The sequence below is a fragment of the Labeo rohita genome, chromosome 13 (genome assembly GCF_022985175.1).
Source record: "Labeo rohita strain BAU-BD-2019 chromosome 13, IGBB_LRoh.1.0, whole genome shotgun sequence".
NCBI lineage: Eukaryota > Metazoa > Chordata > Actinopteri > Cypriniformes > Cyprinidae > Labeo > Labeo rohita.
This window is the reverse complement of record NC_066881.1, coordinates 30,757,836-30,778,884: the sequence shown is the minus strand read 5'-3', so window position 1 is coordinate 30,778,884 and position 21,049 is coordinate 30,757,836. Positions and strand designations below refer to the sequence as shown.

The 21,049-nt window shown below is 36.0% G+C and overlaps 1 protein-coding gene across 1 annotated transcript in view; it reads left to right on the top strand.

The window, feature by feature from the left end:
• Positions 1-21,049, top strand: part of LOC127175035 (MAM domain-containing glycosylphosphatidylinositol anchor protein 1) — a 250,165-nt gene that overhangs the window by 168,151 nt on the left and 60,965 nt on the right. Inside the window, exons 10-11 of the mRNA XM_051125843.1 lie at positions 7,961-8,227; positions 14,412-14,557. Of these exons, the coding sequence (XP_050981800.1) occupies positions 7,961-8,227; positions 14,412-14,557 (413 nt within the window). The remainder of the gene's footprint in view (positions 1-7,960; positions 8,228-14,411; positions 14,558-21,049) is intronic.

Sequence of the window (21,049 nt, the reverse complement as noted above, 5' to 3'; positions counted from 1 at the left end):
CCATATATATATGTCTGAGTGCCAATAGTTAAAAAAAACCCTTATGGTGCTTTCAAGGAAACAATATGTAGCCTAAAATGTAGTTAGCAGTTAAAGTTCACACAATTTATTTTCTATTATGTTCTATTGTATCTGTATTATGCATTGTTATTTTTTATCAAATATGATTTTGACTTTTTGGCTGTCTTATTTTTTCTTCCAACTTCAATACTGATGTACACTATCATTAAAAAGGATGTATTATCAATATAATACATCCTTGCTTCATGAAACAAAGTATTGATTTCTTTCAGAAGTTTTAATTGGAAGTGTATAATCCTTACTGAGTCAATTCCAGGTGGATAAAATCCATTCTTACATATATAGTTTATAGGAAGTCCTGCTCCAGCCTTTCTGTAAGATCACAGAAGGATTTTATTTGTCACTTGACACAGTTTGGACACATCCCAGAGCGTCTCAGACAACAGCACTCCTGTGCCTGCCAGAGAAAGGACAGCGGTAATGAAGTCTATCGTGAAATTGTCTCAATCGATGGCGTGATTAGATTTGATTTGATGCCGCACATTCTAATGTGATTTTAATCTTGATTGTAATGCGATCCACTGACGGAGGATAGATTGAGTCTCCGAACGCACGACCAAACGAGCCAAAGTGACACGCGTTTTCCATTAAGACCCAATGGGCCATTATCGCTGATTTTGATCCTGCTATTTTTAGACGCAGCATTCGGGGGCCGGCGGGAGTGTTAATGCGCTCGGAGTTTTCATAATGCATTATGATGCCCGCGTGGAGCACGTTTTGTAGGTGCCAAACTAAAAAGCCTTGAATTCATTAGCGCTCTAGCTGCGCACAACGGCACAAAAGATAGACGGGCTAAACCCTGAACCACTCAATGCGCATCAGCCCTTTTCACACAAGCCATTAGCGGAGCAAAGCACTCTATGCTCTCATAATGGATCCTGTGTTTATTGTGTTGCTTCAAAATGCACCATGTGATTACAGGACGATGCTGGATTTGAGTGTGGGTCGTTCCATTCATTGCGCATGAGGAGTATCTGACCGTGAGCATCACATAAAGCAAAGAGCTTTTTGGCCGGGAAAACCGGGTGGTTGGTGGTTGAGCCCCACAAGGTGCAGACATGAACCAATAGCATTGTGCCCAAGGCTTTGAACCTAAGGTTGAGTATCGAAAATCGATTCTGATTCCAGAATCGGATACTTAAGGTCAGGAATTGGATACTTCTTGTGAAATTAAAATATCGATTCCGCCTATCGATACCTATATGCGGTTCTTTTTTTTTTTTTCATCTGTAAGGACCCGATCTAGCGATCTGCCAGGACCTTGCTCACTAATCTAAGTGCATAGCTCTCCATGTTTGGCTACACTTGCAATCAGAAGTCGAAAAAGCAAAGTAGCCTATAATATTTGTGATAAGCTAAACATGTTGCAATAGATGTGACACCACCAATATGACAAAGCATTTTAATTTAACAGATCATTAAAGATCACAAACACGATTCAAATACCAACCTGATTCTGTTCCTAAATTACAATGATTCATCTTTTTGATTCCTCAACCTTTCTTCCGTGCAGCGTACAATCATACTAGTGTGATTTGAACATTCAAATCTGCGTTTGTGCTGCCGCTGACCTAAAGAGAGCCACTGTCATGTATATGAATGAAACAGTTTCACAGTCTTTTCAACCACACAGTTCGTTATTTCTGTGTTACAAACATTCAAATAATCACAGAAGTACTGGGATAAAGTTCATAGTCTGGATATAAACTCTGATATGTACGGTAGAGATCAAAATAGAGTAAATCATCCTTGTGAAAGTTAATTTGACATTCCAAATAATGTTAAAGATTTATCGATTACGTCGTTATGCTAGTAGATGGCAAAAGGGGGCTGTTAATAATGTATTTGTCTTTGATCATTCATTCAAAAATACTGATTCATCCAGTAATGAACCAGGTAAATCTTGAGTGAATCACTGAATCATTTACTTATAAAGTAGGCCTACATGTGATTTTGTTTAGTTGTCTTTTTTTTTTCTTCAGAATCGTAAGAGAACCACAACTTCCATTTAAAAAAAAAAAAAAAAAAAAAACAACAACCCAATTTATCCAGAATCTCGCAGCTCTATTTTGCAAACAGCTCTTAAGTGAATCTTGTTTTTATGTAGCCTGTTGATTTTTGTTCATGGTATTCAGCTGTAACTAAATGTTTAGCAAAAAAAGAAAAAGAATAAATATGCTTGATATCATCTTTTATTCACATTGGAATCGAAACTGAGAATCGAAAAGAATCAGAATCGATAAGCAGAATCAGAATCGATAATATTCTAATGATACCCAGTCCTAATTGGACCTAATGTTTATTCCAGGAAAACTGAGCATGCTTTTTTCTGGGGTATAAAAGTTTCTTGTTGTGCTATATAATTACCAGATATTGGCTTCAACTTGTTTTTTTTTTTTTCCAGTTAGCACAGGTTTTGTATTTATTTTTGGAACTGATTGATTGTAGACCTTTTTCGTCTGAGCTTATGCATCTCAGTTTTTGTGTGAACATTGCCCAAATGATCCACTGATAATGCACTTTTCACTCAAAAACTGCATGCGTAAGCACAGGCCAGTGAGACCTATGAACAATGAGTTCCAAAATTAAATTCAAAACCCATGCTAATTGACAGAAAACAAGTTGACAAAAGGATTAAATCCAAGATTTGGTGAAAATATGTGACCTTGGACCACAAAACCAATCATAAGGGTCAATTTTTTGCAATTGAGATTTATACTTCATCTGAAAGCTGAATAAATAAGGTTTATGATAGGATGTTATGATAGGACAATACTTGGTCGAGATACAACATTTTAAAATCCGGAATCTGAAGGTGCAAAAAAAAATCTAAATATTGAGAAAATCGCCTTTAAAGTTGTCTTAGCAATGCATATTACTAAGCAAAAATTAAGTTTTGATATATTTACAGTAGGAAATTTACAAAATGTATTCATGGAACTTGATCTTTACTTAATACCCTAATGATTTTTGGCTTAAAAAAAGAAAAATGGATAATTATACAAATATGCCTGTGCTACTTATGACTGGTTCTGTGGTCCAGGGTCACAAATAGCATAATGAAAGATTTACAAGCAGTTTTTAGAAGGGCGGTCACTTTTCAGCACAGCACAGGGGTTAAAAATTCCATTTTGAAGTGGAAAGACTGAAATTGTATTTTCTTGTAAAATGTAATCAAATAATCAGTTTTATTTACAATTTTACAGCGTTTAAAAGACTTGGATAAATGTGTCTGCTATGCTGGTGTCGCTATGTCTTTAGATTATTTTTATTGATCAAATGCTGTTTTGTTATCATATTCTGTGAGACGGGTTGTTTCAGTATGTCTCTTTCCATCTGGCAGACAGCGTTTAGGTAAACGAGTTTGTCTCAGGTGAGCGGAGCATGTCATTGCTCGGCCTGTGATCAATTATGATAAACGATGACAACAGCTATATGATTTATACTGGTATTAAACAGTACACTCAAGTGAATCTGCACTGCCCGTGCATTCAGAGACGACGTATAAATGCTGTGCGTGTGACTTAAACACAATATATCCCAACGCATGTAACGTGGAGCATGCTGTGAACAAATTGAAGTTCTTGGGAAGGATTTATGGCCTGAGAAATCCCAGAATGCTGTGTTGCAGCTAAATGAGTGATAGCTTCATTAAGAGCTCGTATGAATCACCCTCTCCCCCACGCATCTAGTCTATCCTCGCATCCTCAGTCCCTTTGTTTCTATCTTCCGTCAATATCGGCTGCCGTAACGGGCTCGGCTAATGCGGAGTATTGCAGGATGGAGGCAGTTTAGAGCCCACCGCTGTGCTTCATCCCACGGCAGGTCTGATTTATGAGCCAGGTGGCTCTGCCTGTCTCTCTGGAGCTCAAGACAGGGGGATGCTGTCTAACGTCCAGTCCTGTCTCTCTGTGTCAGGAGAGAAAGACAGCATCTGCCTGAAACTGAAAGACATTTCATTGAGAGGCATTCAGAGGCTAGCAGGATAAATCTCACAAAACCTGTCAAGAACAATCTCATTCTCAAAAAACTGATTCATTATTTAAATAAATTTCTGCATGTACTGTATGGAAAACCTAATATTTAAAATAACTAATCAGCAAAATACAGAAAGTGGCGCATTACACATATTAAACCCATTTAAAAACCATAGTAAAGCATAATACTATTAATTAAGTAAATATATGCGATGCAGGTTTAATATAAGCGCTTTAATTATTAACATGTTCACAGTACTGCTCCACAAACTGTTATCATTTACATGTGTGGATTGTCTCAGACTCCATCTCTGTATGTTGTTGTGAGTTTGGATTTATTATAACATTCATCTGAGAATGCAATATGCGCTATTTTATCGGATTTGTAAGGTAAATCTTTTATAAATCTACGCAAACACAGGAAAATACACCATTAGCTTTCTAAATATGCAAACTGTTTAATGTGATTTCAAAAAAAGGTTTAATCCCTCACTCTGAGTTTACACGTTTTGATGTCCACATATTCAAGAAATTACAGTGGCTGTAGCATTTCTATCATAAAGAAATAGCCCAATATTAAAGATTAAGTGGACATTTGAATTAAAATGTTGAGTCAATATTAAACAGATTAGATTGTGCAGTGAAGTGTAAAAACAATTGTCAGGCCATTGGCGCCCTCTGCAGGCATTGGTTATAATGCGCAATGCACATAGCTCTGTTGTTTATAATACATTGTCTGTTTTAACAATTTTGTTCAATAAAACCATATGATTGCTTGTTTTTGATACTTTATTTAAACAAATTATTATTGCCTCATTGCTATTATGTGTTTTTTAAGTCATTTTAAAGGCAGTTCACTTAGGTCTATTTTTATTGCTATAAAAAAAAGGAATAATTATCTAATTACACGATTAATTGTCAGAATACTCAACAGATTACTTGATTACAAAAATAATTGTTTGTGATAGCCCTAGCACTGTATATTGACTTAAATAAAATATGAATACATTCATGTTTAAAATATTAAATGGGTATGTTTTTTTTTATTTTAAATATTATGTTTTTAATTATGGAATAGTCATGTTTTAATTTTTAAATACATTTACAATTGTAAATATTTGATTATTTAAAAACTTTTAATTAAAAAAAAAAAAATTATATATTTATATATATATTTTATTTGTGACGTTATTGTGACGGATAATGTAATGGTAATTATTATTAAAGGAGTAGTTCACCCAAAAATATGCACAGATTAAGCACCGTTTACAAGTGAAAACAGTCCAAAACAGTTCTTAAAAAAAAAAAAAAAATTGTTGGTGGATTTTGATATGAGAGGACAGCAGTGGATGGACTTTTTCGTTGCAGGAAGTGTTAATATGAATTATGAAAGCGTCTCAGTATCAATGAAGGATTTGTTTCTTACAAACACACAGCTTTTCATTTCACAAGATGTTAAATGATGGAGTGGTGTGGATTATTGTGATGATTTTATCTGCTGTTTGGACTCTCATTCTGACGGCACCCATTCACTGCAATGGATCCATTGGTAAGCAAGTGATGTAAATTTTTCAAATCTGTTCCAAGGAAACAAACTCATACACATATTGGATGAAGTAAAATGTCAGCAAATCCTCATTTCTGGGTGAACTATTCTTTAATGAATAATGGGGGGAAAAGTCTGGATTCACAAATCAAGAAATCCTAATAATCTTTATTTTATTATTATTATTTTTTTCCATACCAAAAAACTGATTTGCAGTTGCTTTGACTGAATAATTGTGTTCACAAAACATTACTGATGTGTTCTCAATTTCCTCCTTTGCTTTTTCTTTAACTTTTAATGGCCAGAAAACTTTTTATACTTTAATATGTATACAGTATGTGTTTTCTCTTGTGTCTTTATTTTCAGTTTGTTTTGTCTTCACGCTCATATTTATCAGTGCTGTTGAGTGGCTGAAGCTCATGATGTTTTGGCTACAGACACGTGTCCTCTCACATGAGACGGATGATTACAGTTTGTTTATGGGAACTGTTGTGTTGTGAAATTAAAATAGGCTGGTGTAAACTTCATTATGGGAATAGATGAGAGATCACCTCTTCCTGTTGAGTTTAGATAAATGTTTGCTTCAAACTGCGTTGAAACGCAACACTGATGATCGCCCCGTCACATCAAGGGAATTTATAATGCTAAAGACTGTACAGTATCATTTTTTAATGCCTTTCCCAACTTGACTTCTTTTTCTGTTCTGTCTGTGTTTGTTTTTCCTGCTTTCTTTACTCACTGTGTTTGTTTTAAATGCATTCTGTATTTTTTTCCCTTTGTCAACAAATAATAAGTAAAAGGAGATGCATTCAGAAAAGTCCCAAAAAATATCATATGAGCTGTTTTATTCTTTTCATCATGTGTAATGAATATGCATAATTTATAAGTTCATGGATTCCAAGGGATTTGAACCCCTGACCATGGCATTGCTAGCGCCGCTGCTTTATTGTATTTTCGATTCCTTTTCTTTTAGCGCTCTTAGCAAATTTGGGGATTTTATTTCTAGAAATAAATTAAATAAGCATCAAAATAAATACAAAAAATGTATCAAATTAGATTTTAAACATTATGTGCTATTAAAAAGGATTATGTGCTATATGTGGGATATAGCCAAACACTGTTTTTGTTGTTGATTATGATAAATGATTAAATAATTTAAAAAAGAGAATTTTTTTTTTTTTTTTTTACTACAAAGAACTGTGCCACTTATAGAGTGGTTTGGCTGGAGTACTAGTTCTCTCCCACGCTGTTTGTTTTCTTTGTCTCAAATCCAAAGCACAAACCAGAGGACCTTGTGGGAATTTTAAATAGGTTTGATTGTGTTAATTTTGGCAGTGTTGAATTAGTGTGAACATGAGTCAGTGAAATCAAATTTGACCCTGTCTGCCTCCCTGTTTTACCACATTTGCTGCAGATGAAGAATGTTTGTCTTTGTTTATTCTAGTTTATTGTTTGATTTTTCTGACACGACTTTCCTTTTTTGACTGACGTCACCTAGTCATTGTGTGATGCTGTTTACAAGCCAAAGTATTTCTTAAGTCTGACAGATTTTTTAAGCGAAACAAATCCATCAGGAATTGTTGGGATCATGGAAAATGGGGATGATAATCGTTTAAAATGTTAGATGTCTATTTCGGAGGGTTGTCTATTAAAGATAACATTCTGTACAACCACAGAGTTTGTGAAGCAGTCTGAAGCTAATAAGCTTTTTTAATTATATTATCATTGAAAGCATTGAATTTAAGTTCATAGAGTTAATTATACCCTGATGCTTTGTCACAGTCTCTGCACATTATTAGTTACAGTAATGTACTGTTGATGTATGCCTGAGGTGCCAGGATGCTAATTTGCAGTCACATCACTTCATACATGCGGAGTGTCTAACCAGACCCTGGTAGACTGTAATTAGTCACTTGCTCTAGCACACCATATAGATTGATTCCGTGCAATTAGCTGAGACAATGTGGACCCCATCTTATTGATTCAGGTAGTAGCTTGTAATCTGTCATCTGAATGTCGGCGGTATGTGCGATGGATTCATGCGATGTGTCCTAAGTGCTTTGGTGTGGTTTATGTGGGGCTTCGTTTCCAGTAAAAATCTCAAGAGTGGTCAGTTCAATTACTGTTCTTTTCCTTAAATTGATTTTGTCCTGTTAGTAAAGAAAAAAAAATGCAGTTTGAAAACCTTCCTCTGAAGAAATAAAGAGCATTTAAAAAAAGTGAACTGTCATAGAAATAAAAATGTCAGCAGAGAAGGCCAAAAATGAGTGTAAAATTATAATTGTACCCAAAATATTCACTGGGAAATGCCACAAGCAGATGGATACCAGTATAATATTTTTTCTTTCTCCACCAGACCCTCCTGTTGTGGATCCAGTCCTGTTGGATGTCCGTTCTCAAACGCTTTCGACAGTCAATCTCCGATGCTTGGTTCTTAAATCCAATCCGAACCGAATAGCCAGCGCCCACTGGTACCGTAACGGGATGCCCATCCGGACCCCACCGGTGGACCCTCAAAGTGTCCCTCAGCTTCGGTTCAAACTAGACACCACTAATAACGGCACTTACGAGTGCAGAGTGAGCAATGGAGTCGGGACCTCGACCTGCACCTTCATTGTGTCTGGTGAGTTGTAAAAAATTGGGTGTTGCCTTATTGAGAAACTTTAACCTAAAAATAGATGGGCAGGGCTCTACAGTGTGATCATTTCAGTCGCATTTGAGGCTGAAAACTACTGTGACTATGAAAAAATATTTAGGAGCACCAGTGCAGTTTGTGCTGAGGGGAGCTTCAAAGGTTTCTATGTGTTTTTGCAATGCTGAGTAGTATGTCAGACATATCTGATGAATCCTTTTATGAACAAAGTTAGGGGTGCTCCGATTGATCGGCTACCGATCTCTATTGGCCGATTATGGCTTGGGGATGTTTGATCGGCGTTCTCTAAAAAGACCGATCTCATAAACCGATCTAAAGCTGATGACGCGCCTGCCGTGAGAGGTTTGGTACGACGTGCAGCGGCAGTCTCAGTCTCTTTTCGGCACGGGTAATGGTAATGGTATTTCAGACAATTATAATGCTGAAGGTGAGGTACAATTCATATTTCTTCATTAAAAAACTTATAAAGTAATTTGAAAACCGTAATTTCACAACCGTAATTTCTCTCTTTCTCTTTATCGAAAGTGCGCTACCACATCATGTCTGACTATAAGCGAGCTGCACAGCCAGTCGTTACTTGCTCAGTAGAATTAGTGTCGCATTCGTCGCTAAAGTTTATAAACTGCATTTCTTTTTAATTATTACCAGTGTTTAACCATTCAGCGCTCGCGCGCTCTCCTGGAGAGTGGGCGGTCATGCACACTTGAAGCGCACACACATAATGCCGCGTTCACATACCTCCGTTTGCAGTGCATATTTTTTTCCACGCTCATGCTAACGGATTAAAGTGTTCAAGTTACACATGGTTGCTTTGCACATGGTCTGGCAATGCGTTCCAGGAGTGGTGTATCTGCAGCAGTGTAGGGATCGTTTCCACACAGAGTCTGTGCTGCACACGCAGAATTAAAGTAACAGTGCATTGTTTGCATGAGAATGTCATAATTACATCATGCATATCATTAAAGTCTACTGTGTTTTGCAGTCAACACATATGGGTGTGTAATAGATGGCACTCATTCTTTATTAACAACAGGATTGCTTGTAATAAAGATTTAAACTCAAAAGAAAAGGCAGTAGAACCGACTGTTTCTGTCTGTTTTTAATTTAGAATGTGATAATATAAGAAAAGTAGTTTAAATGTTTTGCCACTTGCTTGAGCAACTTAATATATGAATCTAGAAGTAAATGTAAATATAAAAAGCACTGAATAATCTAAACACATCTATGAAAGATTACTGTACTGCATTACTATACTGTGTAAAAAAAAAAATCACAATGCTGAAAAAGTATTTTCAATAACAATGTTTGGATTTGAAATCAAAATAATGGATAAATGTGTTTGTGGAAATCAGGCTTTTGCTGTGTGTAAGCTATTGTGCAATTAATTACACAGTTATAAAAACAAAAATGCACTGCATGATCAAACATTTAGGTGAGATAAATATGTATTTAAAAAAAAAAAAGTCTAAAAAATGCTCCCCTCCACCACTCAAATTAAAAAAACTCCCCTCTCACAAAAAACAAAAAACAAACAAAAAAAACGATCAGGCCCTGAAGTGTCTAAAAAAATCCTGATTGGAGCATCTCTATGAATAATTCTACATGATTTAATGGAAGGCTTTAAAAAGATCGGTATCGGTGATTGGATCGGCAGATACAGCTTCCTGTGATCAGCCTCAAAAATCCTGATCGGATCACCCCTAAACAAAGTGTAGAGATAGTGTAAATAAGAGATTCATTGTGCAGTGTAGAGAGCTTTGTTGATTATAATGGAACTTTGTGTGATCACGATGAACTAGATGAGTGACAGCTTTTAATGACTTTTAAGGGAGTTTGTACATGAGATACTGATTTAATACAACAGTTAAATAAACAAGAAGTTAATATTAAGTTACTTTGTCTAACTAAAGCACTATTGCCTGATTTCGCAGCAGTGTTTCGTTTATGAACGAATGTATCTTTTCAGTTATTTAAATAATAATAAAAAAAAAAAAAAATAATAATATTTCTACATTCAAAATGTTATATTTAAAACATTAATCTCAACATGACTTTGAATCATGAATTGACTGCACGCATGCCACCTCTGAGCCTTATTTAACATCTGTAAATAAACCTACAAGCCACTTTTGTGTTCTTCTGTGCCACCTCTGTAGTACAAATATTTTTGTTAATACTGATTTCGTTTGATTGGTAACCTATTCTACTTGTTCTTACTCTGTTGGCTTATAAAATATATATACTTTTAAAATTGAAGTTAGAAAAATGCCATTACAAAGGTAAAAACAAAATTTTTAGTTCAGAGTCAAATTTTTGGGAAGGCTAATTTTTTATCAGATTTTTTGACTATTGATTAGAAGGTGCTCCTAAAATTTTGACTGTGCGCCTACATTTTTTAAGTTAGGAGCACAAGCTCTCCTAAAAAGAAAAGTAAGCGTAGAGCTCTGATGGGTGTTATGTGGGAGAATTGATCTTCATCCTTTCCTGTAGCCTTGGCTCTACTAGTCTTGATACTGGAGACTAAGTTGCATAAACAGCTTACACTAGTTTTACAAGTTTTACATGTCAGTTACGTAAAAAGGTTGATTGATCTAATTTAAAACCAAAAATAAGACCGATTACCCATTGGATAACTCCCAGTTGGTCAGACCAGTTCTTCATAGTCAACTAGTTTTACCCCGTCAGCCTGGCCAAACTGGTCTACGAACCCTTAACCATGCTAACCAAGATGGTTTAGGTCAGACTGGACCCAAAACTCTGGCATAGATGAACAGTTTGATTCATTTCAGAGAATCAGATTTAATAAACCGTTTTAAAAATACTATTCATGCCTTCCTATACATCATAGTATAGTTCAAGTTTTACTAAGAGACTTTTTTTTTCTTTTAAGTATAAACCGTTATTGAAACACTTATGAAATGTTCTCAGTTTAGTTTAGTTCTGTTGCTGATTCATAAAGGAATCATTAAGGCAGGTTTTGTGAACTGGTTTATCTGAGTCATTGACCCGTCTCAGAAAAACAATTCTTTCAGACATCACTACAACTACCTAAACCAGCTTAGGCAAACTAAACCCCATAGATGACCAGCTTGTACCAGCTAAACCGTATGAAACCACTGACATCAAGTTGGTTTTAACTGGATCAAACTGGATCTTCCATCTGGGGTTGCATAATCTCTTCTGCTTGCTTTCCTGGAAAATGAATAGCATTAAAATGAGAATTAGCATATTTTATGTGAAAAACGTCTGTCACTCATTCCTTACAGTTGAGTTGCCAGCTTTGTTAGCCGCTACGCTAGCTGATGTTGAAATCTGCCAAGAAAGGCCAGACGGTGATGTGGCACTATATAGTACACTTCCAAAAGGCCCAGGTGTTTCTGCTCTCTCTGTGGCGGGAAAAAATTGGCTGCCGTCTTTGCAGACTTGTAAGGTTTTTCCTTCTCAGTAGGGTCTTATCTTTAGATTTGCCAACACATCATGACAGCTGAGTGGTGCTAATGCTATCAGCTAGTTCTATCATCACACTCTAATATGACTGCTGTTATAAGCCTACCTACTATGCAGATTTGATAATATTGTAAAATAATTTGTGCTGCGGCATTTAGTATGAAATTGGACGTGTTTTGATTATTGTAAAAGGAATGTCTATAAACATGTTCCTAAGCTAGTGCTATAAACAAATGCTCAACTAAAATGCTTCAGAAAAACGTTCCATGAACACTGTACAAGTCTTTGTGCTAACATTTTGAGAATGTCACGGGTGTAGACTTTAGTCCCTACCAATATCCAGCGATTACTAAATTGTCCCTTGCAATATTGATCAAACAGTTGATCACATCTGCAATGGGTCATACCACTGTTGGTGCCTGAGAAATTAAAGAAATGCAGGTTTCCTCACCTGAATAAATTTGTAGATTTGTGTTGGATGTTATTTTTGGAATGGAAATATATTTGAACATATAGTTATTATAGTTTATTATAGTTATTATAGTATTATAGTTGAACATAATACTTTTTTATTTGTAAACATCATACTGTAAACATGGCTGAAGATGTGAAAAGTGGAGGAACAAACAAACCGATTCAATTTAGTCAGTCATGAGCTGGAACTGCTCCGATTGATTCAAACTCATGACTTTGATAATTCAGTTCAAGTGATTCACTATCAAAAAACAGATCAAAACAGCATTTATTTTTCAGATTTTGACATCGCTTGTAATGATTTTAAAAAAACATGTTGAGACGGAGCTTTTCAAAACTCCAAATCAGTTAAACCAGATGATTCACTGTTTCAAATGCTCCAGTCGGATCACGTATCACGAATCATTTGATTCAGATCAGAACTTCGGAGTCAGTTCATGAATCATTTCGCAAAATTAAAGGAGAAGCCCACTTCCAAAACAAATATTCACATATAATGTACTCATCCCCTTGTCATCGAAGATGTTCATGTCTTTCTTTCTTTAGTCGTAAAGAATTATGTTTTTTGAGGAAAACATTTTTAGCATTTTTCTCCATATAATGGACTGCTATGGTGCCCCTAATTTTAAACTTCCAAAATGCAGTTCAAATGCAGGTTTGTGAATCTCTTTTTTCAGATCGTAGCTATGGAGCGCACATTACAAATAATTTGATTCAGATCAGGACTTTAGAGCGGGTTTGTGAATCTGTTAGCCTTTTATCTAATATTTATTTATTATGGTACTGTATTTTGGTTAAATGATGGTTACCATGATAGATTTATGTAAGGGACATAATAACAGCCCAAAACAAACAAACAAAAAAAACTAACAGCATAACTGCTTACAGGTGCATTTTTTTCTCACAAAAAGTACTGCAAATGTATAATTTATTCAACAAATGTGGCACAAGACAAAATTTTTAAAATATTTATTTTAAATACGTTTCAGACACTTCCCAGTATTCCAGTTCTGTCATTAAACATTAAATTACACAGTTCTCCTTTAATGAAATGCTCGTCCTTCACTGATGCTCTAGATAATTGGTTCTCACCCGGTGGGGTTGTGACCCAATAATGGCTTTTTCTGCAATAATAAAATACAATTAACTAAGCATAACTAGAACGGCAAACAAATGTACCACATTATATTCAACGTAACGGCAGTGTCTAGAAGCAGAACTGCTGATGTTGCAATTGAGCATCCACCTTCCAGTTCTTTTAACTATACAAAACAGCTCATTATGCTGTTTGATATTCCAAAATGGTATTTCAGATCTTCTTATTTTAATGCATTGTCATACTTATAAACAAACTGGTTTGTAATGCAAATAGTTTTACTGTTTAAGTGCAGTTAAATGCATTGCACGTTGACAAGAAACAACTTCAGTGTTGCAGCATGAGGCTATGTTTACACTTGGCGTCTTTTTTGAAACTGCCAGTGTCTGTTTTACATTATAATCCTATGGAGTAAACCATGTTTTTAGAAAAGTCCTCAGCGCTTTTTTAATCGCCACCGCTGGCGTCTTTTTCTGCAGCTCAGAGTGTCTTTTCAAGTTGAAAAAAGTTCAACTACATCCTACGTCAAGCGTCTTTTTGACAGCTGACCAATGACAAGCGAGTAGCCAGAACTGACGTTTCCATAGCAACAAGATCAACAAGAAAAAATGTAGAAGGTGCCGGTAAATAGACTTTTATTTTATTGTTGTGAACCGACATTCTCCTCCCTGTTAACTTCAAAAACCGTTGCACAGCTCTGATAGCCTTGTGGGCAGCGTGTCAACTTGAACGCCGTTGCGCTTTGGGCGTCCCTTTTTCGGGTCCCGGCTCGCAGACCCCTCCCGATCCCGTCCCCCCTCTCTCTCTCTCCCACTTTGCTTCCTGTCTAAATACTGTCCTATCAAATAAAAGGCAAAAAATAAAAAAATAAAACACCAGCTCAAGAGCGACCTTCTTCTTTTCTCGACATTCATAGTGTTGCAGCTGTTGTTATAGCAACAAAAGACGCCGTCAGCTGCAGCGCTGCCAGATTTTTTTTTTTTTTTCCACTAAAAAAGCGCCCTTGTCAACTTTTTCTTGTCATAAAAGACACCAAGTGTGAACATAGCCTGAGATGGTAGTAGTCTTGTTTTGGACTACGTGTTTGACTAACTAGTCATGCTCTGTTTTGGTTTGTTTGTTTGTTTGTTTGTTTAGCTCAGCCGTATAATGCAGAGTTTTACTACGACACTCCAAACCCCATTCGCACCTTGAAGAACAATTATTCCTACATCTTACAGTGGACTCAGAAAGAGCCCGGCGCTGTGGACAAAATCATTGGCTACTGGATCAATGTCCAACAGGTAAAGCAAACACCCACAGACACTGGAAGCTTAATATTTACAGCTTTTCTTTTTCTTTCTTTCTTTCTTTCTTTCTTTCTTTCTTTCACTCTCTCTGTGTTGGCTCGGTGGGAGGTGGATGAGTAGAATAAGTGTGTTTGTAATAGGAGTCGGGGGAATAGTGTGCTCTATGTAGGGAGCAGACAGCGGATCGATCACTGCTTGTACTGCATTAAAGAGACTCTCAGAACCCCACTGGCCCAACACAAGAACACACAAGCAGCCTGATTGGCTCTGTATTTCATCCCTGCTGGAAAAAAAAAAAACAGGTCATACACCCTAAGGTGCTCTTTTAAGGAACATGGTCAACCAGGTCCACCAGCATGTAGTTTATGTGATTAAACAACAAGCTTGGATTAAAATACAGTGTCACTAGAAGCCATTCTTAGGTCATGTTTCTTCTCTAGTGTCATTGATGAAGTAAACTGGCCTTTAGTGCTGACCTTAGCAGGCCGCTTTGGACAAAAATATTGGCGTTAGCGCAACTGAATGTGCATATTTATAGCACGTGCAAACCTATTGTGTTTAGTAGCTTGAGTTCTCCACGGAGATGAATGTCCTCATTGTGTCCATCAGACTCGACTTTGCCAGATGGGATTGTATAGCTAACTTTATTTCACACCCATGCAGCAGTAATTCACGTAGTTCTTGCCTTTTGACCATCTCTGAGTCAGCGGTGTGATGGTCACATGAATATCCGTTTTGCATTTGTGTACATGGTGTAGTGGAGCCTTGTCCAAAGTACAGTGTGTGGATAGTTTGCTAAAAAATGTAAATATGTCCCAGTTTCCACTGTGATGCTCACTGACTTCAGTGCAGGTCTTTGACCACCATAGACTTTGAGGGGAACAAGTCTCAGTATTTGATATTGCTTTTTTAGGCTGGTCAGCTTGTCAATGTTAACTGTTCCCAACCAATCATTAATTAAGTGAATTGCACAATGCTTCAGTTTCAGAGAGAGAAAGAGACAAGATGTGAGTTGACAGCTGTTTCATGATAGAAATGTTGACAACCAACAGTTATAACCAGTGATACAAACTACTCAATTTTTTGGTCAAATTCTGGTGTTTTGAATTGAAAATACAGGCTGTCATTTACATGATTCATGTGCATGATTGAATGTGAGACAAAAAGCATTTGAGTGTGTGTGTGTTTTCAGCATAGGCAGACTGAATGGAGACTGAATGGATGCATATTTGAAAGGAAAAAAAAAAAAAAAAATATATATATATATATATATGTATATATATGTGTGTGTGTGTGTGTGTATATGTGTGTATGTATATGTGTGTGTGTATAACAATATATATTGTTTTCAAGCAGTTCAAATACTTTAAATTACTTTACTCTTTTATGTTTTTTCTTTATTCTCTTCCATTTAATCCAGTTAAATACTTTGTTTAATTACTTTAAATAAAGAGACCATTACTATTGGGGTCTTTTAAAAAGAATTATTAAAGACATGGTTTGCTTCAGAGTCATTTTAGCTGCAGTTGGAAAGCTGTTTCTGTATTATTTGCTAATTTAACTGTACTTTTATACTAGATTTTGTTTTAGAAATGAGCTTGGATGTCTGGTGACTGCCTGTTACGCTCTCATACAAAAATATAACACTTATGAACACTTACGCACTAACTGTTCTACAAAACATGAACTTTGCTCCAGAACTTACTGAACTGTTTATACTGCAAAAACTCCTAATTCTAATAAGAATTTTTGTGTACTTTTCTAGTTATAATTCCCCTTCATCAAGATAAATTTACTTGAGAAGCGCAACTTACTAGGACTTGTTTTCCTACACTGTATCTTAAATATAGGGGTATTTTGTTTTACTGCACTGGCAGATTATTTGTCTTGTTTTCAACTTGTTTTTCCTAACACAAGAGGAAATATCTGTCAGTGGAGTAAAACAAAATACACACATATTAAAGATACATTCTCTAAAAATAAGAATTAATATGTTATGCTGTGTTATTTCCCAAGTAAACTGGTCTTGTTTTAAGCATCATTTAAGCATGTTTTAAGTCATTCATTTTAAGCATTAGTCGACTATTAGTGACATATTTATTAATAAATCATATAAATCATAATAATGAGCCTTTAATTTCATACATAGCCTAATAAATGCTCCAGTGCATGCAAAAAAAAAAAAAAAAAACTTTCCAAAAAAGGCTTGTTTTAACAGCTTATTGATAAACTAGCACTTTTGTTATCGCCTAAAGAGATGAAGCCGGTGACACTCGTCATCTCCGCAGTAGTGATATGCCTGCATGCATGTTTCGTACAGATTACATTATCTAAGAATATTTGTTTTCATTTTGATTTGATTCATTTAAAAGTAGACATTCCACTCTCTATAGACATATTTTTTTGTCTGTAAGGCAAATATACACAGAGTTTCTAAGTTTCGCTTTTAAGTTCACAGGAACCGCATTCTGTTTGCTTTCGTTATTTTACAAAAGCACAACATTTCATTGTTTTTCTGATGTATTACTGTTATCTGTAGACCAAAAATGACTAAGTATTTTAAGAGCAAGTGACCGGCGGCTCTATCTGTCATGCAGTAAGCGCGCTACTATTCAGTTTCCACACTCTGCACATACACTTCAATAGTGCACATTTTTCTAGGTTAACATTAGATTGATTGGCCATGTAAAGTTGCTATACGTACATATTTCAGATGAATTAAATTTTTTTTCTAAGCGACTAAAAAAATTTTGGTCGACCAAGCCTCTTCTCAACGGTTAGTTGACTATTAGGGGACAGCCATCTAATATATATTTAGGTTTATATATAATATAAATCATAAATAAATATATAAATGTAATATATCTTAAATACATACATGTATGTGTGTGTATTTATATATACATATAAATATACACAGTACACACACATTAGAGCTGAAGATCTTTGCCCGAACCCGATGAAACCCGACAGGACCCGACGGGACCCGACGGCTTTGGTCGGGCTCGGGCTTAATTTATATCATTTTACACATGCTCGGGCCGGGCTCGGGCTTGTGCTCCGGCTTGCGCGGTACATGAGCGGTCATGTGATGCGTTTCGATTAGCGCGAGAAAGATGCGAAAATGGATGCTGAGGAGGTGAAACGGAGGCTTGCCTCTGGTGATTACGTTTTGGCAAAATTAGCCAGGTCAGTACTATGCATCCCGGCCAGTCGCAGCAGCTGTAAAAGGGTGTTCAGTGCTGCTGGACGCACCATCAGTGAGCGCAGGACCGCGATCTTAATTTTGTTATTGCCAAAAACTCATCTTAATTTAGAACTTATCTTAATTTAATTTGTTAAGAAAGACTCTTTTTTTATTGGCACATTGGCCTATTTATAGGCGAAGTGTAGGCCTATTTAGAGTGCTGAGATGTTGCGATGTTACAGGGGAATTATTATATTTCTTTGTTCCAACTTCCAAGTGGCCTATAGCCTACGTTAGTCATTAATAAATTATGTTAAAACATGTATAAATGACTCATTCTTGTCAAAAGGCGAAAGAGCTGTGTGCTTGCACACATTTGAATAATGTCGGGCTGTAAACGGGTTCGGGCTTTTAAAAAGCTGTCAATCAAAATATACTTGTTGGCTCGGGCCGAATTCTGTCGGGCTCGGGCACTGTCGGGCCTAACTTTTAAGGCCTGATTACAGCTCTAACACACATATACATATATTATGTAGACACAAATATTAAATTTGCATGCGATTAATCACGATTACTCGACTTGACAGCACTAGTCAAAAAGCATCTCAGGTTTCCTTAATGAGGAAGGTAGTCACATAATACACTAGGGCGGTTATTTTAGTAATCGAGTATTCTACCAATTATTATGTCGATTAATCGAGTAAACGGATAAGAAGTCATTTTTCTTTATTAAAGAGAAATACTAAATATACAAGAGAAAGAAAGATTGGCTTCTTAAAATAAACAACTAATTTGTTTCCTTTGAATAATGATTAAAAAAAAAAAAAAAATTTCACATTACTTTAGAAAAAGGTAAACATTACAACCTAAAACGAATGCATAAATCAAGAAATTGAGGCATTTAGATGAAGGCCTGTTTACCCACTATTTAATTCAGCTCAGAGGGACATGAATGCATTTAACTTGCAGTTACGAATGCATACATAATATTTTGTTATTTTAAACAAAACACTGAATACTGATATTAACGTATTTTTACAATGAAGATACTTTAAAATGTGAAATCAATACCGCCAGTAGGTGGCAGCAAGTCACTGTTTAATAAGTAAGTCATTGCGATTGAACTGAATCATTTAACGGATGATTCATTCAAGAACGAAACACCGCCATGTTGCTCAAAGACGCAAAACAGTGCTGTGGCTGTGTTTGGAATGGTTATTTGTTGGTGAAATAGAGCAAAAACAGGGAATATGCTGTCTAAAATGTAAGTCTCTTAATATTAACTTCTTGTTTATTGATGAACTGTTGCATAAAATCAATATCACATTTGTAATCATGCTGAGGCACTCTTCTTTCTAACTTTCTGTGTGTCACAGTAAGAGACAATCAACATAAATAGCTCTTAGTCTTTCACAAATCATAGCTAACTTAGGGACATCATAACTAACCACCATTCATTTACAGTAACCGGTGCCTAATTTGCCTTGATGATTTTTTTTTTTTTTTTTTTGTATTCGAGTTACTCAAGGAATCGTTTCACTGCAACAAGGTGAATGAAAGGTTTAGTTAACTTCCAGAACAAAAATTTACAGATAATTTACTCACCCCTTTGTCACCCAAGATGTTCATGTCTTACTTTCTTCAGTCGATAAAAATTATGTTTCTTAAGGAAAACATTTCAGGATTTTTCTTCTTATAGTGGACTTCAATGGTGCCCCAAAGTTTGAACTTCCAAAATGCAGCTTCAAAGGGCTCTAAACGATCTAAACCGAGGAAGAAGAGTCTGAAAATACCTGAAATGTTTTTCTCAAGAAACATAATTTCTTATCGACTGAAGAAAGAAAGACCTGAACGTCTTGATTGACAAGGGGGTGATTAAATTGTCTGTAAATTTTTGTAGTTGAACTAATCCTTGAAGAAATCTATTATTTAGTACTGAAATGAATTGAAAATAGCTTATTTAAATTAAAATATATACTTTGTGTGTTTTATGCTTATTAGAACATTGCACTGTTATGCTGTAACCCAAATTCTATCGAAATCAATCACATCAAGTCAGCTCGCTAAGATATGGACAGAGCCAGCGTTTAATCCAAATGAGGCAACGTTTCAACTGAATAAACTACACTATCTTTCAAGCATTCACTGGGATTCCCTCCATCTCTTGTGTGTACCGTTTGAAATCTGGTCACTCTATGCACAAACACCCTCTAAACATTTCTGGATGTCCCTGATGGCAGTCGGATGGGAGCGTGCCATGGACGCATCGATGCGCTCTCGCCACAGAAACCGTGTGCGCTTTGTGACTGTTCATCAGATTTTTTGATTCTGACGTCCTAATCATCTATTCATAGAAACCTGGCCCAGAGGGGGGCGGCAGGAACGGAAGAGCGTCGATGAATTATGGAAGGAGGCAGGAATCAAAGGAACGGGGAGGGGGAGATTAGCCACTTGTCTTTGTGTGCATGAATAGCTAATCTTCCCCTCTTTAAAACCTTACCTTAAGTAAGAGTCTACAGGGACCAATGAATTAACATCCTGACTGCAGCAAGCGTGCATTAACTTTTATGAGTGTGAGTGTGTAAGTGTGTGTGTGTGGGGTAGAGAGGGAGACAGATTATAGATGAGTTTCTCAGTAGACTCAGTTGAGTATATGTGCATATTTGATCATAGTAGAATAACAATGAATGTCTGTGTGTGAATAGTGAAATATAGTTCATTCCGTTTGTGTGTGTGTTTATTTGATTCTATATACGGTCAAGACTCTGCGTTTATGTGTATGAATTTGTCCAAGGTGTGAATGCCCTGCGCTGCTTTGCAGTGGTAATGTTGATAAATGTTTTATAGACGGTGCTCTGAGAAATGTAGACAAAAAAAGGGAAAAGAGAGAGGGGGTAATGAGCTGAAGAAAGCAGTGCCATTGTTTCTCACAGAGACCGGAGCGTTCAATACAAAGAGTTTTAGTTTCTAACTTTAGAAACATCTCTTGTTTCTCATCTAGTATTTGGACCATCATAAATATGCACAAGAATAGAAAGCAAATTAACAGTCTGACAAGCACATACACCAATATAGAGATATATATGGTAGATCATCAAGTAGTTTAGTTTGACAGGTAGATGGGAGAGTCATGTTCAGGAAAAATGAAGCGCATTATACTGTAAATGAATAGTCGAACATGCTTCACATGCTATGAAACATATCTCACAACTTTTTATTAGTTGTTTTAAAGTCATTTTTATTTTTGACTTTCGCCATTCATATAAAATAATTAGAGAAAATTATTATAATTCAAAGGT